The sequence below is a fragment of the Mustelus asterias genome, chromosome 9 (assembly GCF_964213995.1).
Source record: "Mustelus asterias chromosome 9, sMusAst1.hap1.1, whole genome shotgun sequence".
Lineage (NCBI taxonomy): Eukaryota > Metazoa > Chordata > Chondrichthyes > Carcharhiniformes > Triakidae > Mustelus > Mustelus asterias.
The window spans coordinates 93,652,023-93,679,168 of record NC_135809.1 but is presented as its reverse complement, the minus strand read 5'-3'; the positions used below and the strand labels follow the sequence as shown (position 1 = coordinate 93,679,168).

Genomic DNA, 27,146 nt, shown 5'->3' with positions numbered 1-27,146 from the left:
CACCTGCAACAGTCCACCAACCTGCCCTTGGAAGGAACTTTCCATTAGACATTTGATTCTGGATTCAGAACTCATGTAACACATAACCGATATTTTATGGTCTGGCTCTGAAGCCCTTTCTTTCCTTATCCCTCTTTTGGCGTATGAGCGTATAGCAGGTGAATGTTGTAAAGCCCCTTTCCTGCATTTTGCATATATGTCAAATAAAGCAACTCTTTTATTTTTATTGTATCTCAAGTTTGTTGTGCGAGTTATTCATAGAGGATTAGAATATTGCAAGTTTAAAGGGTGGGGGTGGGTGAAGGGTACACCACCACTTATAAACGGGTCAACCAAAAATCAAAATCACCTTCCCGTTTTACCGACAAATAATCAGAGGAGAAATCAGTGTTTAAATTAAGCACCCCATAACAATTGTAAAAGATTTGATAGAGTAGCTAAAGAAAAGCAATTCCATCTGATAAGTGGGTCAATAACTAGATACCTTAGATTCAAAATCATTAGCAGAGAAGATAAGGAGAATTTTGTTCACTTTGAACTATTGGGATCTGAAGTGCACCACCTGATAAACAATTTTAAAAGGAGTTGAAAGGTACTTGAGGATGAAAGAATTACCATGTTACAATGAAAAAACAAGGACTAAGGATAACTGCTCTATCAAGGACCTAACATTGGAACGATGACCTAAACTATGTTTCACATCCTCCACTACTTATCTTACCTGTCGAAGTGAACTTATTTTTAGCTGAGGTTAGAACGCCCTGTGCTTTCAGTTGTTTTCTTTTTCCTTCTTGTTTTCCCCACTTAGAACATAAGAACATAAGAAATAGGAGCAGGAGTAGGCCATCTGGCCCTTCGAGCCTGCCCCGCCATTCAACAAGATCATGGCTGATCTGAAGCGAATCAGTTCCACTTACCCGCCTGCTCCCCATATCCCCTAATTCCCTTATCGATCAGAAAACTATCTACCCGTGATTTAAACATATTCGACGAGGAAGCCTCCACCACTTCAATGGGCAGAGAATTCCAGAGATTCACTACCCTCTGAGAGAAGAAGTTCCCCCTCAACTCTGTTCTGAACCGGCCCCCCCTTATTTTGAGGCTGTGCCCTCTAGTTCTGGTTTCCCTTCTAAGTGGAAAGAATCTCTCCACCTCTACCCTATCCAGCCCCTTCATTATCTTATATGTCTCTATAAGATCACCCCTCATCCTTCTAAACTCCAACGAGTACAGACCCAATCTGTTTAATCTCTCCTCATAAGCTAATCCCCTCATCTCCGGTATCAACCTGGTGAACCTTCTCTGCACTCCCTCCAAGGCCAATATATCCTTTCGCAAATAAGGGGACCAAAACTGCACACAGTACTCCAGTTGCGGCCTCACCAGTGCCTTGTACAGTTGCAGCAAGACCTCCCTGCTTTTATATTCTATCCCCCTCGCGATAAAGGCCAACATTCCATTCGCCTTCTTGATCACCTGCTGCACCTGCAGACTGAGTTTTTGCGATTCGTGCACAAGGACCCCCAGGTCCCTCTGCACAGTCGCACGATGTAATTTTTCTCCATTTAAATAATATTCCAATTTACTATTATTTCTTCCAAAGTGGATAACCTCACATTTGCTAACGTTATATTCCATCTGCCAGATCCTCGCCCACTTGCTCAGCCTATCCAAATCTCTCTGCAGACTTTCCGCGTCCTCCACGCAATTCGCTTTCCCACTCACCTTCGTGTCGTCAGCAAACTTGAATACCCTACATTCAGTCCCCTCCTCCAGATCATCTATGTAAATGGTAAACAATTGAGGCCCCAGCACCGATCCCTGCGGCACGCCACTGGTCACCAACTGCCAACCAGAAAAGCACCCATTTATCCCAACTCTCTGCTTCCTGTTAGATATGATGTGGAGATGCCGGCGTTGGACTGGGGTAAACACAGTAAGAAGTTTAACAACACCAGGTTAAAGTCCAACAGGTTTATTTGGTAGCAGAAGCCACACAAGCTTTATCCTGTTAGATAGCCAATCCCCAATCCACGCCAACACCTTACCCCTAACTCCGTGTACCCCAATCTTCTGCAGCAACCTTTTGTGAGGCACCTTATCGAACGCCTTCTGGAAATCTAAAAACACCACATCCACCGGTTCCCCTCTGTCAACCGCACTAGTGACATCTTCATAAAAGTCCAGTAGATTCGTCAAACACGACTTTCCCTTCATGAATCCATGCTGCGTCTGCTTGATCGAACCATTCTTATTCAGATGCTCTGTTATTTCCTCTTTAATAATGGACTCTAGCATCTTCCCAACTACGGACGTTAAGCTAACCGGCCTGTAGTTACCCGCCTTTTGTCTACTTCCTTTTTTAAACAGCGGCGTAACAGTAGCTGTTTTCCAGTCAGCCGGCACTACCCCAGAGTCCAGCGAATTTTGATAAATTACTACTAACGCATCTGCTATTACCTCAGCCATTTCTTTCAGTACCCTGGGATGCATTCCATCCGGGCCCGGGGACTTGTCTACCTTCAGTCCTATTAGTCTACCAAGCACCACCTCCTTAGTAACAGTAATTGTATTAAGGACCTCCCCTCCCACCAACTCTCGATCTCTAATATTCGGCAAACTATTTGTGTCTTCCACCGTGAAGACCGACACAAAGAACTTATTTAAAGTCTCAGCCATTTCCTCGTTTTCCACTATTAAATCCCCCCTCTCATCTTCCAAGGGTCCAACATTCACTCTAGCCACTCTATTCCTTTTTATATACTTGTAAAAACTTTTACTATCATTTTTTATATTTTGAGCTAGTTTAGTTTCATAATCTATCTTTCCTTTCCTAATCGCTTTCTTAGTTGTTCTTTGTTTTTCTTTAAAGCTTTCCCAATCCACTAATTCTCCACTATTTTTGGCCACTCTGTACGCATCTGATTTTATTTTAATACTCTCCTTTATTTCCTTCGTTATCCACGTCCGGTTATCCTTTTTCTTACAGTCCTTCTTTATCACCGGAATATATTTTTGCTGAGTACTTAAAAAAAATCTCCTTAAAAATCCTCCACTGTTCCTCAGCTGTCCTACCTACCAGTCTGCTCGCCCAGTCTACATTAGCCAATTCCACCCTCATCCTATCGTACTCCCCTCTGTTCAAGCAGAGGACACTGGTTTGGGACCCTACTTTCTCACCCTCCAGCTGTATCAGAAATTCCACCATATTATGATCACTCATCCCAAGAGGATCCTTCACAAGAAGATCCTTAATCCTACCTGTCTCATTGCACAGAACCAGATCCAAGATAGCTCGCTCTCTCGTAGGTTCTGTAACATACTGTTCAATGAAACAATCCCGACAGCATTCCAAGAACTCTTCCTCAAGCCCTCCACGTCCAATTTGAGTCGACCAATCAATATGTAGGTTAAAATCCCCCATGATTATTGCTGTTCCACTTTTGCACGCATCCATTATTTGCTTGTTTATAGCCCTCCCCACCTCCAAGTTATTATTTGGGGGCCTATAGACCACCCCTACCAGTGTCTTTCTCCCCCTACTATTCCTTATCTCCACCCACAACGATTCCACGTTTTGCTCCTTAGAGCCTATGTCATCTCTCACTACCGTCCTGATATTATCCTTTATTAACAAAGCTACCCCACCTCCTTTTTCTACCTGTCTATCCTTCCTAAATGCCTGATAACCCTGTATATTCAGTTCCCAGTCCCGGTCACCCTGCAACCACGTTTCTGTGATGGACACTAGATCATATTCATTTGTATGGATTTGTGCCATCAACTCATTTACTTTGTTTCGAATGCTTCGTGCATTCAGGCAAAGTGTCTTTATGCCAGCCTTTATCTGGACCCGGTTTGTTGAAGCGCTACTAACATCTCCCAAGCCCTCTCCTCCTTTAGCTAGTTGTTTATTCACTATACTCCTGGCATTAGAGTAGACACCTCTCAATCCTATGGTCTGACCTCTCCCCTTCTCTGTTCCCAGTCCACCTGCCCTGTTGCACTGCCTATAACCCTTCTCTGTTTGCGAGCTACCTTCCTCACTCTCAGTCACGTCGCTTTGATCCCCTCCCCCCAACCTATCTAGTTAAAACTCTCCCCAGTAGCCTTAGCCAACCTTCCTGCCAGGATATTGGTCCCCCTGGGATTCAAGTGCCACCCGTTTTTAGTATACAGGTCACACCTGCCCCTAAAGAGGTCCCAATGGTCCAGGAACCTGAATCCCTGCCCCCTGCACCATTCCCTCAGCCACACATTCATCCTCCACCTCACTCCATTCCTTTCCTCACCTTCCCGTGGCACAGGCAGCAATCCCGAGATTACAACCTTTGCTTTCCTCCTTCTCAGCTGTCTCCCTAATTCCCTATACTCTTTTTTCATGTTCCCTTCCCCCTTCTTACCCACATCAGCGGTACCAATATGTATCGCTACCTCCGGCTCCTCTCCCTCCCACCTCAGGATTTCTGGGACTCGCCCAGCGACATCCTGGATCCCAGCCCCAGGGAGGCAGACCACCATGCGAGACTCCCACCTGCCTCCGCAAAATCGCCTGTCCGTCCCCCTGACTGTCGAGTCCCCGATTAATACCACCTTCCTCCTCCTTTCCTTAGCCCTCTGAGTTACAGGGCCGGACTCCACCCCGGAGACACGGCCACTGCTGCTTCCCCCAGATGGGCTGTCCCCCCCAACAGTACTCAGACAGGAGTACTTGTTATGTAGGGGCACTTCCACCGGGGTGCTCTCAATCACCCGTGTTTTACCCTTCCTGGCTGTCACCCACTTGGCCTCCTCCCGTGGCCCTGGTGTGACCACCTGATGATAGCTCTTGTCTATCACCTCCTCATTCTCCCTCACCTGCCTAAGATCGTCAAGCTGCAGTTCCAGCTCCCTAACACGGGCCCTCAAGAACCGCAACTCGACACACCCCTCACAGATGTGGATGTCCGGGAGGCCAGGTGCCTCCAGGACCTCCCACATACTGCACTGCGAGCACCACACTGGCTTTACACTTATATTTCACCCTTTCTTCCAAGGTACACAGAGAAAAGTAAATTATAAATAAATTTTTAAAATAAGAAACTCACCCCTGCTCGCCCTTTCTGCCTGAGCCAAAGCCCCTCAGTTCTCACTCAGCTCCCTCTCACTCCGCTGCCCGCTCCCAACGCTGCCCGTTAGATAGTGGGGCCTGCCTTTTAAACCTCCCGTGCACTAAAAAAAACTCAAAAGACCCTTCCCAGTAAACCCCGCGGCCACTGCCGGTTTCGCACCAAAATTTAAAAATAATTAAATAAATAACTAACACCCGCGAAAAAGTACTTTAAATTAAATCTTACCCCAAAAATCCTGTCACCAGTCACACCTCTGCCTTTCTCCAAAGCAACAAAGAGCAACTTCTTCTGCCTCCTCAAAAGTCAGGTTGAAATGCTGATACTGGAATGCTAATACTGATCTCGATTGTTCATTGGAGATGCATGACTATAAAAGAGGGACTGAAAACCTTGGTGATTTTCATTCACTTTCTAATCCTTGTGTAACTTTCATCTGCTGCATCTATGCATAAATTTACATTATGTTCCCAAAGTTGCTAAGGCAACTCGTCACCAGCCTCAGAAAGCACTGAGGGATGGGTAAAAAATGCAATTTTCCTGACGATATTAAATATCCCAGAGTAACATTTTCCACACTTTATGTCACTAAATCACGACCCTTATTAGATTTCATACATCCACATATCTCTCATCACCTAGATGGTTCATCTACAATTGTTGCTTCCTCTCCAGCAATCAGAGATAGTATCAATTCCTGAAACTCTCAGCGAGACTCTCAGAGAAATAATGATCATAATACAATTGCATTCCATATGAATTTTGAAAGTGACATACTCCACTCCCAAACAAGTATCTTCAAGTTAAACAAAGCCAATTACGTAAGTATAAGGGGAAAGCTGGCTAAAGTTGAGTGGGTAAATGGACTAAAAGCTATGGACAACAGGAAACATTTTAAATAAATAATTCAAGATGTGCATTGAAAATACATTCCATTATAAAATAAAAACTCAACAAGAAAATCCATCCTGGCTTACTAAGGATATTAAGGATAGTATTGCATTAAAAAGAAGAGGCTCATAATACTGCAAAGAATGGTCGTATGTCTGAGAATGATTTAGAAGCCAGAAAAGAGTCAGCAAAAGTTGATAAAAATACATAGAGTAAAGTAACCAGGAATATAAAATCAGGTTATGTTGCAAGAGTTTTTAGCCAACACATAAAAAGGAGGAAAATAGCTAAAGTAAATATGTGTACATTAGAGATAAAATAAATCATCATGGGGAATAAGGAAAACACAGTAAGAAGTCTCACAACACCAGGTTAAAGTCCAACAGGTTTATTTGGTAGCAAATACCATAAGCTTTCGGAGCACTGCTCCTTCGTCAGTTGGAGTGGAAATGTGCTCTCAAACAGTGCACAGACACAGAAATCAAGTTACAGAATACTAATTAGAATGCGAATCTCTACAGCCATACTCACGGGCATTCAGCCTTGGATCTTCAGGTAAGCGTTCTCCAAGGTGGCCTTCACGACACACGACAGCAGAGTCGCTGAGCAGAAACTGATAGCCAAGTTCCGCACACATGAGGACGGCCTAAACCGGGATGTTGGATTTATGTCACATTATCAGTCACCTCCACAGCTTTCCCCCTGGTCTTGCAGAATCTCACTAGCTGTTCTGTCTGGAGACAATACACATCTCTTTAACCTGTGTTGAATGCTCCCTCCACCCACATTGTCTGTACCTTTAAGACCTGGCTGGCTGTAGAGATTCGCATTCTAATTAGTATTCTGTAACTTGATTTCTGTGTCTGTGCACTGTTTGAGAACACATTTCCACTCCATCTGACGAAGGAGCAGTGCTCCGAAAGCTTATGGTATTTGCTACCAAATAAACCTGTTGGACTTTAACCTGGTGTTGTGAGACTTCTTACTGTGTTTACCCCAGTCCAACGTCGGCATCTCCACATCATGAATAAGGAAAAGGCAGAGACATGGAACAGGTATTTTCTATCCATCTTTACAGTAGAAGACACAAATTACATACCAGAAATAGAGAGTAAGCAAGGAACGTATAAAACTGAGGAACTTAAGATAATTAATATGAGCAGAAAGAAAATTGGACAAATTTAAGGGACTGAAATATAACAAATCCTCAGGACCTGATGCCTATTTTCTCGTGGTCAAAAATAGATAGCTGGAAAGAAAGTGGATGCGCTAGTTATGATGCTCCAAAATTCCCTGGATTCCAGAATAGTTGCAGCAGATTGCAAGTTGGTAAAATGTAATACTGCTGAAGGAAGTAAAGAGGAAACATGGAAATACCAGCCAGTTAGCCTGATACCACTTGTTGGGAAGATGCTGGAATCTTCAATTAAATAAGTTTTAACAATGCACTTAAAAATCAAAGTATGATCAGACGAAGTTAATATGGTTTTGTGAAAGGGAAATTGTCTGTGACAAATTTATTAAAATGCTTTGAGAATTTAACTTTGGAATTCTCTACCCGAGTGGATTTTGGGTGCTCCATTGTTGAATATATTTAAGGCTGAGATAGGATAGGAAGCCAAGGATCACCCATGATGGCCATTGAATAGCAGAGTAGACTTGATGGGCCACATGGGCTACTTCTGTTCCTATTCCACATTCTTATTCAGTATTTTTCAGGAAAGAAGGAATGTTGGGATTGTCCCATCTTCCATAAATCTACCTGACATTGCAAGAACAGTGTAACCTATAGCACAAAGTACAGGCAAGAGGTCCCCAAAACTAAGTACAATCAGTAACTCAGATGTGACAATGGTAACAAATGGTCTGGCATTGGCCAAGCACCTTAAGTTGCCAACAGCATCATGTTGGGGTCTACCATTCAGTCTGTACCTCATCACACAGAAATTGCCTGATCCTGGAAGCCATCAAAATAATATGACAATTGGAATCTAGGCATTATTCCAAAAGGAAGGAAAAGGGGAATATAAATCAGGCGGTCAGCCGATTCAGGCTTGCACTTAAGCATCTTATTAAAGCCCATCGCATTAGCGAGGCAGGGGAATAGATTAAGACCTGCTGTGCACCCCAGGGAAGAACTAAAGAATATGAAAAATATGTATTTGAGTTGGCAGAAAAAAATATAGCCTAAAGCACCATAAACAAAACATGAAAAGAATTGAAGTAGCATCTCTTCATTTTAATGACTGCATAAGTTCCAAGAGCTGATCATCAGAACTATTCATGCGTTGTGTGTAAGAAATGCAGAATACTATTGATCAATGGGTATATACTTACACTCTTTGTACTCACCCAAGGTAACATTCTTTGCGGTAGTGTCATTACAGGAGTGGTAGTATCGCACTAACCAGACAATTCCTATGATTGCGTATGCAAATTCTATCAGCACAATTGCTGCAAGGAAGAAACACAGTCAAGTACCCAGATTGTATTTTTTTTGCAAATTCATAAACCTAATTTTTAAAAACATATCTATACATGTTTGTATGTAGTCAGCAGCCAATTTAGTACCAAATTATTCTACTCAAAAATCAAACACGCCATTTACTTAGTAGCATATTTGTCTGTCAATTTAAGAATACTGTGTGGTTGTTGAGCATCAGAATAAGCTGCAAAACTAGTCTCTGATTACTCGTAATTTGCTTCTGCAGATATTGCATTGCCATTCCAATTGTACCATTGTGAAAATGTAAAGTTAATTTTCTTTCTTTTTCCATAACACGCTAAGTGCTTTGGCTGCATTTAATGACAGCGAGGAAATACATTTGCACAATACACACAAAGCAAGTCTGGACAGATCTGGATTATAAATTCAGAACAAAATAGTTTTAAAAATAGCAACAAAATCCATAAAATCCTGAAAGTACAGTAGATCAGTCTGTATCTGATAAAGAAAGCATCATCATAATTTCCAATCAGCTACTGTCAGAGTTCCTGTGACTGCTCCCTTCACCACTGGCCAAAAATTCAGTTGGGCCAGTCAGATCCACAATGTAGTTACACGAGATGTGCAGACATTTGGGATCATAGCCATTGCAGAAACACCAACACTATAAGGATAAGCATGGCAAGTTTTGGGAATCTTGGATAACGAGAGATATTGTGAGCCTAGTCAAAGACAAAAAGGAAGCACTTGTCAAGGCTAGGAGGCTGGCAATACAGAAAGCAAATGTGGAATACAAGGAAAGTAGAAAGAAACTTAAGCAAGGAGTAAGGAGGGCAAAAAGGGGTCACAAAAAATCATTGGCCAGCAGGATTAAGGAAAATCTCATGGCTTTTTATACATGTATAATGAGCAAGAGGGTTGGCCCACTCAAAGACAAGGGAGGGAATCTATGCATGGAGCCAGAGGAAATGGGCGAGGTATTAAATGAGTACTCTGCATCAGTATTCACCAAAGAGAAGGACTTGGTGGATGATGAGTCTGGGAAAGGGTGTGTAGATAGTTTGAGTCATGCTGAGATAAAAAAGGAGGTGGTATTGGGGTTCTTCAGAAATATTATGGCAGATAAGTCCCCAGGGCCTGATGGGATATACCGCAGAATACTGAGAGGCAAGGGAGGAAATTGCTGGGGCCTTGAGAAAAATCTTTGTATCCTCACTGGCTACAGGGGAGGTCCCAGAGGATTGGAGAATAGCCAATGTTGTTCCTTTGTTTAAGAAGGGTAGCAAGAATAATCCAGGTAATTATAGGCCGGTGAGCGTTACATCAATGGTAGGGAAATTATTGGAGAGGATTCTTTGAGACAGGATTTACTCCCACTTGGAAATAAATGGACGTATTAATGAGAGGCAACATGGTTTTGTGAAGGGGAGGTCATGTCTCACTAACTTGATCGAGTTTTTCGCGAAAGTGACGAAGATGATTGATGAGGATAGGAGAGTCGATGTTGTCTACATGGACTTCAATAAGGCCTTTGACAAGGTCCCTCATGGCAGACTGGTGCAGAAGGTGAAGTCACATGGGATCAGAGGTGAGCTGGCAAGGTGGATACAGAACTGGCTCGGTCATAGAAGACAAAGGGTAAAAGTGGATGGGTGTGGTTCAGAATGGAGGGCTGTGACAAGTGGCGTTCCTCAGGGATCAGTGCTGGGACCTTTGCTGTTTATATATATATATATATAATAAATAAATGATTTGGAGGAAAATGTAACTAATTTGATTAGTATGTTTGCGGACGACACAAAGGTTGGTGGATTTGTGAATAGCGATGAGGACCATCAAAGGATACAGCAGGATATAGGTCAGTTGGAGACTTGGCGGAGAGATGGCAGATGGAGTTTAATCTGGACAAATGTGAGGTAATACATTTTGGGAGGTCTAATACAGATAGGAAATATACAGTAAATGGCAGAATCTTTAATATTAATAGGCAGAGGGATCTCGGTGTACAGGTACACAGGTCACTGAAAGTGGCAACGCAGGTGGAGAATGTAGTCAAGAAGGCATACGGCATGTTTGCCTTCATCGGCCGAGGCATTGAGTTTAAAAATTGGCAAGTCATGTTGCAGCTTTATAGAACCTTAGTTAGGCCGCACTTGGAATACAGTGTTCAATTCTTAGCCACACTACCAGAAGGACGTGGAGGCTTTGGAGAGGGTACAGAAAAGATTTACCAGGATGTTGCCTGGAATGGAGGGCATTAGCTATGAGGAGAGGTTGGAGAAACCTGGTTTGTTCTCACTGGAACGACAGAGGTTGAGGGGCGACCTGATAGAAGTCTACAAGATTATAAGGGGCATGGACAGAGTGGATAATCAGAAGCTTTTTCCCAGGGTGGAAGAGTCAATTACTAGGGGGCATAGGTTTAAGGTGCAAGGTTTAAAGGGGGTGTACGAGGCAAGTTTTTTTTTACACAGAGAGTGGTGGGTGCCTGGAACTCGCTGCTGCGGGAGGTAGTGGAAGCAGATATGATAGTTACTTTTAAGGGGCATCTTGACAAATACATGAATAGGATGGGAATACAGGGATATGATCCCCGGAAGGGTAGAGGGCCTTAGTTCAGTCAGGCAACATGGTCGGTGCAGGCTTGGAGGGCTGAAGGGCCTGTTCCTGTGCTGTAATTTTCTTTGTTCTTTGTACATGAACATGATTCAAAGAGAAGGCCAGGGCAATTAGGACTGCACAATAAGCATGGCCTTGCCAGTGTCACTCACATAGAATCATAACATTTTAACAGCACAAAAGTGGGTCAATGGTCTTGTTGTGTCTGCCAGGCAACTCATATAGTCCTTTCCCTGTAGGCCGGCAAAGATTTCCCCCTCAGATAATTATCCAGTACCCTTTAGAAAGTCAAAATTATATATTGCAAATAGTACATTTCAGATCCTAACTGTGAGCTGCCTAAAAAAGTTTTTCCTCCTGTCGCTTTAGTTCTTTTGCCAATTTCTTAAATTGGAGTCATCTGGTTCTCAGCCTGATGATGTTAAATACCTCTATCACATTACATAGGATATATGCCACAGAAACAGGTTCAACTAGTTCATGCTGGCGCTCACTATTTAACCTGAAACATGGTCAAATTCAAATTAAGGGGTAGATATTTGCCTCAGGCAGTGATAGTGAACAGGCATGATGATAGACCTCACATTATATGCAGCCCTATTCTTCAATTCCATTACAAACAATGGAATTGAATATCCGGCATTGTATAAAATGGGCAGCAGATCCAATAATGGCCGTTAAGCACCACTACCCAAGACAAATTACAACTTCTAATTGTGTGAGTGAAAGGAACTATAATGCCCTAATTTTATAAATTTTAGTAAATTAAATTAACATGCACATTTCCTCTGCAATGATTGATATGAAAGAGAGCAGTTCCAAGCTTTGTCCAAATACATTCAGTCTAATTCATCCAAAATGCATATAAAAAACTAATTATGAAAAGGGTGTTAGATGCAGTTTGGGAAGCTTAGTAATTCAAAGAGAAAATGAAGATACCAAGGTTGTTTCAGCACAAATCAAAATCTCACAATACTGTCAGAGTAAATCTCACATCTTACCCATACGGATGTACAGAATATATTGCATGGAATCTCGTGGCTCTGTGTAAAGGATGCTTCCTCGCATACTCAGCCAGATTATAGCAGCCTCTGATATCACACATGCGATGAGAATGCCCAAGTATCCTCTGCCATGATCAACCAGGTTGAGTGAGCATGGCTCTTGAGGGCTGTATGTTAGGCCAAAGAGAACCACAGCAAGAACGACAAACCTGCAAAAAGAAAACGGATGCCATGAAATGGGTGCAACTGACTTTGTTTCTCTGACAAGGTACAATGCCAAACATGAACACTCCCAAATCAGTAGAAGACTTAGCATTTGTCACCATCCCAATTGAGGATCAAGTCGTACCTATGCACTACCTTAACATTGCTAACTTATTTTCCTTTCTCATTGAAGTCATAGAATGCAACAGTGCATAAGGAGGCAATTCTGCCCCGACTCTCTGACAGAGCATCTTACTCATGCCTTATCCCCGTAATGCCACGTATTTACCCCACTAACCCCCCTAACCTACACATCTTGGGACACTAATGGCCAAGCCATCTAACTTGCAAATCTTTGGACAGTGGAAGGAAACTGGAAGAAACCCACGCAGACATGGGGAGAACATGCAAACTCCACACAGTCACCCAAGACCGGAATTGAACCAGGTTCCTGACACTGAGGCAGCAGTGCTAACCACTGTGCCATCAGTTAGACAGCTATTGAAACCAGGAAAATGATGCGAAGTTTCCCCAGATTTTGTAACAATAAAGATTTTGAAAAATAAGATTATCACTAGCAAGACGAATTGGATTTATGGGATTTAGTGATTCTAATGTTGACAAATAGTAGAACCATTAGAGCTAGTCGTTGAAATAAAACACCTGGGCAACTAAAACTTAGGCTAGGTAAGTGACTGAAAGAAAAGAAAGTCTAATGGAAATAAGGTAGAGACCAATGTTGATTATTTGGCCTGGAAGGCCTGTTTTCATGCAAGATACCAATGGCACTGTAGTGCAAAGCTCCATATATTAAACACACATCAAACTCTATTTTTGGTGCAAACATCGAAGAACTGAATGATTCAGATTTGGCCTTTCATCAGTAGAACTTGATTCTAAATCTAATGCTAAAGATGGTGCGAGTGTCCAATGCATGATGAGTATGGTCAATCTCAGTCCAGCAAAATTGACTCTGACAATAATTGGCCCTCTATGACTGCTGTGGGAAATGCAACTGAGGGTTTCCTATTTAGAGCATACAGTTGCATTTTGCCAGAAAAATTGTTTTCGTAAATGGTCATAAGCCACAATTTTGATCTTCAATTTACATCAGGTTTGCATATCTTTCTATCATCATTGGCTTGCTGCTTACTCAAATTCCGCAAGCATAAGCACATAATCCTCTTTTGATTTTTCAGATGATACATCAGCTGCCATCATCTCTAAACACCACACCAGAGTATATATTGCCTGGGCAAATTCTTCCAAGAGCTTTGATAACCTGTGCCAGTTTAACAGTGGTTATTCTGACGTCAGGCTGGGCACAACTAGGGAAGAACAGTTAAATAAACTGTTTTGAACTGTGCTATACAGCTATTTTGTTGTTGCAACCACAAAAATGGTGAGGAGACCTGGGATGGCTGGTTCTTGGGTCTTCTACCTTTACATGGAGATCCAGCTGAGGGGCTTAAGCATGGTAAACCCGACTATGATTTTAACTTTCCCAACATTGACTGGGACAGCCATATTATTAGAGGGTTGGATGGAGGGAAATTTGTTGAGTGTATTCAGGAGGAATTTCTCATTCAGTATGTGAATGGCCTGACTTGAGAGGGGGCAAAACTTGACCTCCTCTTGGGAAATAAGGAAGGGCAGGTGACAGAAGTGTTAGTGAGGGATCACTTTGGGATCAGTGACCATAATTCTATTGGTTTTAAGATAGCTATGGAAAATGATAGGTCTGGCCCAAAATTTAAAATTCTAAATTGGAGCAAGGCCAATTTTGATGGTATCAGGCAAGAACTTTCAAAAGTTAATTGGAGGAGTCTGTGGGAAGACAAAGGGACGTCTGGTAAGTGGCACGCTTTCAAAAGTGTGTTAACCAGGGTTCATGGTAAGTACATTCCTCTTCGAGTGAAGGGCAAGGCTGGCAGAAGTAGGGAGCCCTGGATGACTCGGGATATTGAGGCCCTGGTCAAGAAGAAGAAAGAGGCACATGACATGCATAGGCAGCTGGGGTCAAGTGAATCCCTTGAAGAGTATAGGGGGTGTAGGAGTAGAGTTGAGAGAGAAATCAGGAGGGCTAAAAGGGGACACGATATTGTTTTGGCAGATAAGGCAAAGGAGAATCCAAAGAGCTTCTACAAATACATAAAGGACAAAAGGGAGAGAGTAGGGCTTCTTAAGGATCAACAAGGTAATCTATGTGTGGATCCACAAGAGATGGGTGAAATCCTAAATGAATATTTCTCATCAGTATTCACTGTTGAGAAAAGCATGGATGTTAGGGAACTTGGGGAAATAAATAGTGATGTCTTGAAGAGTGTACACATTACAGAGGTGGTGGTGCTGGAAGTCTTAAAAGCGCATCAAGGTAGACAAATCCCCAGGACCTGATGAAGTGTATCCCAGGACATTGTGGGAGGCAAGGGAGGAAATTGCGGGTCCCCTCGCCGAGATATTTGAATCATCGATAGTCACGGGTGAGGTGCCTGAAGATTGGAGAGTGGCAAATGTGCCTTTGTTTAAAAATGGGTTGCAGGGAAAAGCCTGGGAACTACAGGCCAGTGAGCCTCACATCTGTAGTGGGTAAATTGTTGGAAGGTATTTTGAGAGACAGGATCTACAAGCATTTAGAGACGCAAGGACTGATTAGGGACAGTCAGCATGGCTTTGTGAGTGAAAAATCATGCCTCACAAATTTGAGTTTTTTGAAGGGGTAACCAAGAAGTTAGATGAGGGTAGTGCAGTTGATGTTGTCTACATGGACTTTAGCAAGGCCTTTGACAAGGTACCGCATGGTAGGTTGTTGCATAAGGTTAAATCTCACGGGATCCAGGGTGAGGTATCTAAATGGATACAAAATTGGCTTCTTGACCGAAGCCAGAAGGTGGTTGTAGAGGGTTGTTTTTCAAACTGGAGGTTTGTGACCAGCTGTGTGCCTCAGGGATCAGTGCTGGGTCCACTGTTATTTGTCATTTATATTAATGATTTGGATGAGAATATAGGAGGCATGGTTAGTAAGTTTGCAGATGACACCAAGATTGGTGGTATAGTGGACAGTGAAGAAAGGTATCTCCAATTGCAATGGGATCTTGATCAATTGGGCCAGTGGGCTGATGAATGGCAGATGGAGTTTAATTTAGACAAATGCAAGGTGATGCACTTTGGTAGATTGAACCAGGGCAGGACTTACTCAGTTAATGATAGGGCGTTGGGGAGAGTTACAGAACAAAGAGATCCAGGGATATAGGTTCATAGCTCCTTGAAAGTGGAGTCACAAGTAGACATAGTGGTGAAGAAGGCATTTGGCATGCTTGGTTTCATCAGTCAGAACACTGAATACAGGAGTTGGAACGTCTCGTTGAAGCTGTACAAGACATTGGTAAGGCCACACTTGGAATAGTGTGTGCAATTCTGGTCACCCTATTATAGAAAGGATATTATTAAACTAGAAAGAGTGCAGAAAAGATTTACCAGGATGCTACCAGGACTTGATGGATTGAGTTATATGGAGAGGCTGTATAGACTGGGACTTTTTTCTCTGGAGCGTAGGAGGCTGAGGGGTGACTTTATAGAGGTCTATAAAACAATGAGGGGCATAGACAAGGTAGATAGTCAATATCTTTTCCCAAAGGTAGGGGAGTCTAAAACTAGAGGGCATAGGTTTAGGTGAGAGGGGAGACGTACAAAAGGATCCAGAGGGGCAATTTTTTCGCACAGAGGGTGGTGAGTGTCTGGAACAAGCTGCCAGAGGTAGTAGTAGAGGCGGGTACAATTTTGTCTTTTAAAAAGCATTTAGATAGTTACATAGGTACGATGGGTATAGAGGGATATTGGCCAAATGCGGGCAATTGGGGTTAGCTTAGGGGTTTTTTAAAAAAAAGGGCGGCATGGACAAGTTGGGCTGAAGGGCCTATTTCCATGCTGTAAACCTCTATGACTCTATGCACAGAAAGGATGAGGACAACTTCTTCAACCAAGCAAGCATGAAAATGACTGAAGAAGTGAGCAACAACTGGAGACTGGACCACAAGATTCCAGGACCTCAGGAGGGCATGACAGGTGAGTGATATAACATAGCCAGGTTCCAAGGCCCACACACTGTCTTGCATAGCATTCTCCTACACAACATCCCTCAGGTCAACATCTTGAAGCTCATCTCTCTGCAGGCACCTCACATCCCCATCTGATCTGCCCACACATAGCCACTCTCAGCCTATTGTCCACTTGCACCACGCCTCACAGATAGCATTCAGTTATCCTTCAGTTCTCTGAATTCCCAACACTCCCACCTCTCTGCCTACCCACAGCTTGCATCTCACTTAGTTTTGTATTGCCAGCAAACTTAGACATATTACGCTTGTCTCTTTGATTTGCTTTATTGTTGTCACATGTATTAGTATACAGTGAAAAATATTGTTTCTTGCATGCTATACAGACAAAGCATACCATACATAGAGAAGGAAAGGAGAGAGTGCAGAATGCAGTCATAGCTAGGGTGTAGAGAAAGATCAACTTAATGCGAGATAGGTCCATTCAAAAGTCTGATGGATCAGGGAAGACGCTGTTCTTGACTCAGTTGGTACATGTCCTCAGACTTTTGTATCTTTTACGCGATGGAAGAAGATGGAAGAGAGTATGTCCGGGGTGCGTGGAGTCCTTGATTATTTAGGCTGCTTTTCTGAGGAAGCGGGAAGTGTAGACAGAGTCAATGGATGGAAGGCTGGATTGTGTATGGACTGGGCTTCGTTCACAACCCTTTGTAGTTTTTTGCCGTCTTGGACAGAGCAGGAGCCACGCCAAGCTGTGATACAACCAGAAAAAATGCTCTCTCTGGTGCATCTGTAAAAGTTGTTAAGTGTCGTAGTGGATATGCCAAATTTCCTTCACCTCCTGAGAAAGCAGAGGCATTGGTGTGCTTTCTTAGCTATAGCATCGGCATAGAGAGACTAGGATAGGTTGTTGGTGATCTGGACACCTAGAAACCTGAAGCTCTCGGCCATTTCCACTTCGTCCTCGTTGATGTAGACAGGGGCATGTCCTCCATTATGCTTCCTGAAGTTCTTGACTATTCTCTTCATTTGGTTGACATTAAAGGAGAGATTATTGTCGTTGCACCAGTTCATCAGATTCTCTATTACTTACCTTTACTCCATCACATCATTGTTTGCGATCTGACCCAATACGGTGGTGTCATCAGCAAGCTTGAAAATGGAGTTGATGGGGAATTTGGCCACACAGTCATAGGTATATAACAAGTATAGTAAGCAGTCTTGTTGGGCACTGGTGTTAAGGATGATTGTTGCCTATCCTTACTGATTGCAGTTTGGGGGTTAATAAGTCGAGGATCCAGTGGCAGAGGGAGGAGCCAGGTCCCAGACCACAGAGTTTGAAGATGTGTTTTGTAGGAATAATGGCATTGAAAGCTGAGCTGTAACCAATAAATAGGAGTATGACATTGGTGCCTTTGTTATCTAGGTGTTCCAGAGTTGAGTGTAGGGTCAGGGAGATGGTGTCAGTTTGCGGTGATAAGTTATCTAAGTTATTAATAAAGATTGCAAATAGCTGAGGCCCCAGCATCCCACTAGTCACAGCTTACCAACTTGAAAATATACTCTTTAATTTGTCGTGCCTTCTCTGCTCCTCACTTTAACTTCAGTGAATCAGACCTTGTTCAGATTCCTGTTCTCTTTCCTTCACTTAACTCCCTTTCTGGGATTTCCTTTTGTCCCAAAACCATGATTTCTGGAACTTTATTTTGTTATTTTAGGCAATCTTCTCTCCATAGTTCCCTCTCCTGAGTCCAGCTTCTCGCACCAACTTATCTGCTTTTGCTGTATCAATGTACGGCCTGGTTACTAAGCAACAACCTAGATTTTAAACCTTGTATTTGCTTTAACATCGCAAAACCCTCTAAACCAACCGACAGACTTGTTGGAAGTTTTGTTTTGCATGAAACTAGAACTAAAGTTTTAACCCTTGGCACCCAAATAAAGAAACACAAAATTAAGGTTACTTAAAGCTGTACTTTATTTCTAATATCCACAAATACAAATATAAATTACTTAAAACTATCTCTATTTCCTAAATATAATTATTAGCCCAACTCTCTGCAACCCGGTAATTAACCAAATCTCTGTCCATGCCAACACATCACCCCCCACTCCATGAGTCCTTATCTTGTGTATTAACCTAATGTATGACTCCCTATCGAATGCCTTTTGGAAATTCGCATATATTAGATCTATTGGTTCCCTTTCATCTACCCTACTGGTTACATACTCAAAAAACTCTAATAAATTTGTCAAACAGGATTTCCCTTTCACAAAGCCATGTCAACTTGCTCTAATTATATTTAGGAAATAGAGATAGTTTTAAGTAATTTATATTTGTATTTGTGGATATTAGAAATAAAGTACAGCTTTAAGTAACCTTAATTTTGTGTTTCTTTATTTGGGTGCCAAGGGTTAAAACTTTATTTCTAGTTTCATGCAAAACATAACTTCCAACAAGTCTGTCGGTTGGTTTAGAGGGTTTTGCGATGTTAAAGCAAATACAAGGTTTAAAATCTAGGTTGTTGCTTAGTAACCAGGCCGTACATTGATACAGCAAAAGCAGATAAGTTGGTGCGAGAAGCTGGACACAGGAGAGGGAACTATGGAGAGCAGATTGCCTAAAATAACAAAATAAAGTTCCAGAAATCATGGTTTTGGGACAAAAGGAAATCCCAGAAAGGGAGTTAAGTGAAGGAAAGAGAACAGGAATCTGAACAAGGTCTGATTCACTGAAGTTAAAGTGAGGAGCAGAGAAGGCACTACAAATTAAAGAGTCAGCTGCAGGATGCAGATGTAAAGTCAGCTTGAGAGATGCAAGAGGTCCACGGTGATCCAACGTTTGGTGACACTTTAATACAGTCTGTGAAGCAGTGATGTTCTGTTGACACAACTGGGTAGCTGAGAGATTGCGTGGATGCGTGAAAGCATGTGGCGATCCAGAGCAGAGGAATACTGGATGGCGAGGTTGGGACCATGGAGGTGGATCATCGGTAAAAATATCTGAATGAAAGCATCATTTGGGAGAAGATTCTAAGGTGTGTTCTTCAAGAGCAGATTTGGAAGTCATGTGAAAATCAGAGTTCCAGCTAGATCAGTTGGCTCACAGTGTGACAAGCATGTGGGGGGAAATTGCTGAGTAATCCACATAAGTTGTTTTATGTGGCACCTGTCACTTCATTTCAAAAGTTGGGGTATCTGACCCCAATTTGCCTACTGGTTTACATGGAGTTTGTACATACTGAGAACATTAGAGTACAAGTTAGATTTTGTAATTTGTGTTATCCTTTCAAACCTGCGTATGTATCTGTAAAGGTATAGTTTGGATCATCACAAATATGCTTTTCTACGTGCATTGTCAAGACTTCCATAATAATAGATTCTAGCACTTCCCTAATCACTGAGGTCAGGTTAACTGGCCTGTAGTTCCCTGCTTTCTCACTCCCTCCTTTCCTGAATAGCAGTGTTACATTTGCTAACTTCTAATCTGCTGGATATTTATCATTCAGGGCTTTACTAACAAGTACATTTGACCCGATTTGAAGATTAGCACACAGCACTCAATTAGTCAAAAAGGAATAAATAATATCTCTACCAAAAACACTCCCAAACTGGACTGCTAAGGAGCCAAATGTAAAGGAGGGTTGCTTTCTTCATCATCACAGTTGTTAGCAGTGCAAACGTTGGACCAGTAGATTAAGTGTTTCATTGGAATGGAAAGCAATACCGTGAAACGCAGTTCACTGTGCTACACCATCTCCTGGAATCACACAATAGATTCCTTAAAACAGAACTGAATGGCTTAGCTTTGCATATTTCAATCTCCATTAAAATTAGTCTATGTTCAACTAGCTCTTAACACCATTTTTACCACAATCAGGGTATTCCCTCAATGTTTTGTCATGTGACCACTCAATGTTTTCCTTTCATCACCTTTGCATGCTTTTACAAGGAGCTTTTAATGACTTTCTTCAAAAATGTGTTGCAAACTACATCCTGTGGAAATCTAGCAATTTAAAGCTATTGTGGCTGAATGAGAGTGGCAAGAAAATAATGTTGATGTGAGTCACCTAGAAATATTTTGATGTTAACAGGTTGTGGAACACACAAAGAGTTGCTAAGTGTTAATGATTGACCAATTCCAGGTTTTTAAATTTGAAATAAAATACTTAAAAGATATGCGTTTTTTCTGTACTTTGCGAAATACCAAAGGTGCAGCTTGCCATATTTCATTAGATTCTGAGTTTTCCATGAGACCTGACACTCCCAATTTAAAAACATATAATTTCTATACATTGGCTAACTAGAAGTTGTAGTCTAAACATAACTACAATTGCTTATCTATAAGATTCATATTGGACAAGACTCTACTTATAGCAATCTGGTAATGAAATTGTGTGGATGCAGACTTGTGCATGGGAGTTGGGAAAGAGCACAGCCTAAGTGAGACACAGTCAGAGTGAGTGTATTTGGGAACTTGGAGCACAGTGGGAATTTGGTGCAGAGGAGAAAGAAGTGCTTTTTGCTTTCTGACTTTTTAATCTTCAGAGAGAATGATCTTGCCCAACTGCAGGAGTAGAGGCTACAAGGAAAAGCTGATTGGTATCTGGATGGAACTTAAAAACAAAAAGGGGCAATCACGTTGCGGCGTGCAGCCAAAGCCAACTTCACAGCACTGTGAGTGGCTCAGCTGCACAAGGGGAGGAGTAAAAATGGAAGAGCAATAGTGGCAGGAGACTCAATAGTGAGGAGTGCAGACAAACATTTCTGTGGTTGCAGATGTGACTCCAGGATGGCATCAGGGTCAAGGATGTCACTGTATGGTTGAATGGAATTCTGAAGGGGGAGGGCGAACAGAGGTTGTGGTTCACATTGATATCAACGACATTGGTAAAAATAGGGATGAGAAGAAAAGCAGGGCTTCAAGTTATAATCTCTGGTGCCAGGTGCTATGGCAAGGCTGGAAGGTATTTATTTTAATACAAGGAGTCTTAGAGGGAGTCTTAGAGGCATTGATTAACACATGGGAGTGTGACATTATTGCTATCACAGAGACATGGTTGAGTGAGGGACAGGACTGGAAGCTCAGTATTCCAGGGCAGAGAATCTTCAAGCTATATAGATGGAACTTAAAAACAAAAAGGGGCAATCACGTTGCTTGGAGTGTCTTACAGCGCCCTCCCCCCCCCCCCCCCCCCTCCAAATAGTCAAGGAGAGCAGATATGTAGAAAAATCTCAAACAAGTATAAAAAGAATCGAGTATTAATAGAAGGGGATTTCAATGTTCCCAATATTAAGTGGGATAGGCTTAGAGGGGGCAGAATTCTTAAAAGAGAGCTTTTTGAGCCAGCACGTAGAAAGTCCTATAAGAGAGGGCAGTACTTGACCTAATTTTAAGGAATGAAGCCAGGTAAGTGGTAGAGGTGTCAATGGGGGAGCATTTCAGCGATAATGAGCATAACTCAGTCAGCTTTAAAATAGTTTTGGAAAGGGGCAAAGATGGACTGGAAATAAGGTTCCTGAATTGGTGAAAGGCTGATTTTAATAGAATAAGATAGGATCTGACCAAAGTGGACTGGGAGCAGCTACTTGTAGGAGGATCCACATGATGTCAGAGCAGTAGGAATCATTAAAAAAGGAAATTGAGAGAACACAATGCCAACATATTCCCATAAAGCTAAAGGGTGGGACCAACAAGTCCGGAGAAATCTCGATAAAGTTTTAAGTTTATTTATTAGTCACAAGCAGGCTTACATTAACACTGCAATGAAGTTACTGTGAAAATCCCCTCGTCGCCTGTTCGGGTACACTGAGGGAGAATTTAGTATATTAAGGACAAGAGGGTAACCAGGGCATGGGTAGGGCCCATTAGGGACAAAACTGGCAACCTAGTTGTGGAGCCAAAAAATGTTAAGTGAGATATTAAATGAGCATTTTGCATCTGTGTTCACTGTAGAGAAGGACAATGTAGATATAGAAAACAGGGAGGGGTCTGTGATATAATTGAATGAATTAACATTGAGGGGGAAGTGGTGTTAGCAGTTTTAGTCGGTCATCATGGAACCATTTTGGTTTCACTGAAGGAATCAAGTGGAAGCCAAAAGAATTATTCAGGTTGTGGTAACCTTAAAAAGGTTAGCACAACATTGAGAGTTTGGTGAGTCATCAGAAGATACATTTTGAGATCATCTAGTTTGTGGCCTCCAAAATGAGGCTATCCAAAGAAAATAGCCTGCTGAACATGATTTGACTTTAAAGACGGCAGTAGAATTTGCAGTGTCGATAGAACTGGCTACTAATGAGGCTTCACAATTTGGTGCAGGACTGGAGATCCATAAATTGGGAACTGCCCACTAGAAGTCAAAACAGCAACAAGCATGTCACAGATGTGTCAAAATAGGCCGTTCAGTAAGTAAATGTTGAAGCAAGGACAGTCAATACAAGAATTGTGGCAAAATGGTTCAAATTGTAAACGCTTATTGGGCTAGAACAACTTTCTGCGAAGAATATTCAGAAGAATAATCTGGGTTCCTTCAAGAAGAGGAACAAGTTGCATTCTATGAAAAGAATTTACAACATGGAAGAAAAGAATAACGATTGTGAAGAAAGAATGTCCAGAAATGTGAAGAAGAGCTCCAGCTGAACACCTTATCATACAGGGTGAATCACATAGATTCTTGGTGATTCCAAAGTTAAGTGGACAACATATTAGGATGAAAGTTGGCACTGGTGTTGCTATATCGTTAATTCCTAATACTGTATACCAACAAAAGCTGAAAAATCTTTAAAATCAGATGATGTGATTTTAAAGGCACGCTCAGAAAAGATCATGCCATTAAATAGTTACATTGTCAATGTAGAGCTCAGTGGACAAGGAGCAAAGTGGCCTCTCCGATTGGTCCAAGATAGTTTTCCAGCTCCATCTGGGAGATAATGGTTGAAGTTAAAGCTTAACTGGAGTACTGTTAACGGACTAGCCAACGTCAAATCAGACCTACAACACCTTATGGATAAAAACAAGAGTGTTTTTTAAGAGACACTTGGCTCAATGAAGGGAATTCAAGTGGAACTCAAGATAAAGCCCAATAGTCAACCCAAAAGTCTCAAAGCAAGAGCAGTGCCATATGTAATTTGTCCCAAGGTCGAAGAAGAATTAGTATGATTTTCTAACAGATGTGTTAGAGCTAGTTACAATGAGTGACTTGATAGCCCTGTCATGAAACCAGATGGTTCAGTTTGTATTTGAAGTGATTTTAAAACAACCATAAATCCGCTATTATATGCTGATCAATATCTGTTTCCTTTAATTGAAGATTTGTTTTCCTTTAATTGAAGATTTGGGTTATCAGGTGGGCAGAAATCAGCAAGACTGATCTTTAACTAGCATATTTACAGATGAATGTAGCCATTGAATCGCAATCATTGTTTACCGTCGTTACTCATAAAAGGTCTTTTTCGTTATAAAAGATTGCCTTTTCGCATAACATTGCATCTATTCCAAAGCTCGATGGATCAAATTTTAAGTGGTCTGTCTGGTGTACAGTGTTACCTGGATGATATTCTGATTACAGGGTCCGGTGAACAGGAGCACTTGAATAATTTAGAAGCAACATTGGAACGTCTTCAAGCACATGGTGTGCATGTCAAGAAACAAAAGTGTGACTTTTCCAGATATCCATACAGTATTTGGGTAATATATTGATTATAAAGACCTAAATAAAACACCTAAAAAGATGGTGGCTATTTTAGAAGCACCACGTCCACAAATGTGATGAAATTAAGGTCCTTTCTAGGATTAGTAAATTATTAAGGCAAATTTGTTCCTAACTAAGCTACATTATGAAAGTCATTGCATAATTTATTATGTGCGAAACAGTCATGGGACTGGAAAACAAACTGTGATAAAGCATACAAGCTTGTCAAAGATCTTTCCAGAAGTCTGAAGTATTGGTTCATTTCAATCCAAAGGTACCATTACTGCTTGCTTGCGGCACTTTACCTTGAAGTAGGAGCAGTTGTTTCACATATTATGCCTTGGGGAGAAGAATAACCAGTAGCTTTTGCTTTGTGTCTAGTGCTGAATCTAACTATGCTCAGCTAGAAAAAGCAGCATTGCGTGTAATTTTTGGCATACAAAGGTTTCATCATTATTTATATGGTTGTCATTTCACATTATTGATTGATCATCGACCCTTAACCACTACTTTTGGGCCGTATAAAGGCATTCCGCCATTAGCTGCTAACCGATTGCCAAGATGGCCACTGATTTAATCTGCACATCCTATGATATAAAGCATCATCAATCAGATTGCCATGCTAATGCTGCTGCTTTATCACGCCTACCTTTACACATTGAGCAGATGCTACCAACTAGTTTGGCTCATATCTATTTCTTGCTAGTAAACCGTTTACCTGTGACTACTTCTCAAGTTCAGAGACAGACCAGAAGTGATCCCGTGATGGGAGACCGTGATGGATATGGTATTCCAAAGATTGATAGCTGGAACACATCGTATGCATCCTGATTTGAAACCATATGTATTAAGGAAGCTCGAGTTGACCATCCAAGGTCTGTGTCTATTGTAGAGAATCCATGTGATTATTCCTCTTAGTCTGCATGGAAGAGTTCTTGAACAGCAATATGAAGGACATCCTGATACAGTCCGGGTGAAAGAATTAGCATGTAGTTATTTTTGGTGACAGGGTCTGGGTATTCAGATTGAAGAAAAAGTGGGACTGTGTTAATCCTGTGCACACATACGAAAGACGTGTCATTCACACCCTTGGGAGTGGTATAAGTGCCATACAACAATTGCATGCAGATTTTACTGGTCCATTTGAGGGTTACGTGTTCTTAGTCATAACTGATGCACACTCAGTGGTCAGAAGTTATCATGTAATCTATTACATCTGAACAAACCATTGAAAAACTTGACAACATTTTTGCAAGATTTGGTAAACTGGAACAGACTGTTAGGGTTAATGGTTCACAGTTCACTTCGCAAGCGTTTGAGGATTATCTCGAAGTAAATGGTATTCAGTCTATAAAATCGAAACATAATCATCCATCAACCAATGGGTTATCTGAAAAATTCGTACGATCCTTGAAACATTCTTCAAAAGAAAGCTTCAAGTCGGCAAGGTTTGCTATCAGGTCGTGTGAATAGCTTTTTGGCATCTTACAGAAACACTACTCATGTGACTACCCAAAGTTCACCAATTGGTGTCATCTCGAAATGATTTCTCAGAATCATCTCCAGAAGTACCAACTTCTTTAGTCCTTAGTGTTGTGAATACTGATATATCAGGAAGACTGAGCTGATTCTGAGTTGCCTGATGATTGTCTCTATGCTACTATACCACGTGCGAATGATGCAGAATTAATTCCGAGAGATGAAGTGTCTAGTGACATTCCAAATCATGCTTTCAGGATCAAGGACAGCCAAATTTTAGAACATCGCATTGTTATGGTTTAGATCTGAAACTCCAAAGTGTTTTATGAAGCCCGCCTGAACCATAAGTTTTGCATCTTAAATTTGGCTAGGATAAACATGCAGTGTTTCATTTCGGGTATGATTCAAGTGACCCACTAAGGAGCTTTTATCAAACAAAGTTTATTCAAGAATATAGTCAACACGTATAGTAAGAAAATTGGCAAAACCTTTTATCAATTACAGACAAGAAACAAAACCACCACTATACTGTATAATCCTTAATGAATATCTCTAATGTGTTCCAATTAAAACCAAAACCCATTGACAACAGCAAACCCTTTTCACAGGTTTAACACAGCACAGATTAATGCTCACTTGATACTGGGATCGAAGCCAGTTGTTGAATTCTGCAGTTCAATACTCTTGAGACTCAGAACAGTCTGAAGACAAGACAGCTTCCCAAAGTATCAGAGAAACTCTTGGTCAGCCCCCAGGAACAGATTTTCTACTCCAGGAAGGCTTTCAGCTAAACAGCAGAATTTCCCAAAACCAGGATGAGAGGGGAGCCACTGCTTTCAGTCTGATGTCCACTTCCTTCTCAACTAGAATTCAAACCTGCGGCTCAGAACTGAAAATAAAAAAAACCTTCTTGTCACCTGACCTGACAATCACTTTTTCTTTCCTCTCCTAACAATGCAGGGTCATAAAAAAAACCAAAGTAAAAACAAACAAACCCACTGAAGTAGCAATAAAAGGGCATCTGGTAGCCAAGCCAGCAACAATGACATCACTGAAGCTGTGAACTACAGAAATCACGATTTTAAAAAATCTTTCATAAAGGTACACTGATGTCACACCTCCCCCTTAAGAAAAAAATAAACCATCACCTTTCAAAGATGATTTCATTGTTCAAACTCTTTCATTTTCACAGTACTAGTACTCTACAATAAATATACATGCATTTTACAAAATTAAAACATGCAAACATAATAGTAATATAGTCCACTTCAGTCCTTGTCTTCCAACATCGAACACGCCTTCTTCTCTTATCACATTCGTGACAAACTGCTTCATCTCCAAAATTCTCCTTCAGTCCTTAATCCTGCTTTGATGCAAAATCCAAACTCAGTTTGTTATTGCAATGATAGCTCTGGTAATGTCCTCACAGAACGAGGCAGGATCAGCAGGATAACTTTACATGTGTGTAGTCAGGGCCATTCAGAAAGGTCATTTTATCTTTATCCCCTTATTCACTGGCCTTAGCTCCTCCTTTAGCAAGCAATTCAATTCCTTTGTTTGCTCTGGATCTGCACCGTCAATTTCTGCACACTGGCAAAGACACATAGCAGATTGTCTTCCTTGGTGTCAGAACCCATTTCGACCAC

The 27,146-nt window shown here is 41.6% G+C and overlaps 1 protein-coding gene across 1 annotated transcript in view; it reads right to left on the bottom strand.

The window, feature by feature from the left end:
• dagla (diacylglycerol lipase, alpha) overlaps positions 1-27,146 on the bottom strand; it is a 340,274-nt gene that overhangs the window by 140,021 nt on the left and 173,107 nt on the right. Inside the window, exons 4-5 of the mRNA XM_078220586.1 lie at positions 12,066-12,277; positions 8,352-8,453 (exon numbers count right to left, since the gene is read on the bottom strand). Coding sequence (XP_078076712.1) covers positions 8,352-8,453; positions 12,066-12,277 — 314 coding nt within the window. The remainder of the gene's footprint in view (positions 1-8,351; positions 8,454-12,065; positions 12,278-27,146) is intronic.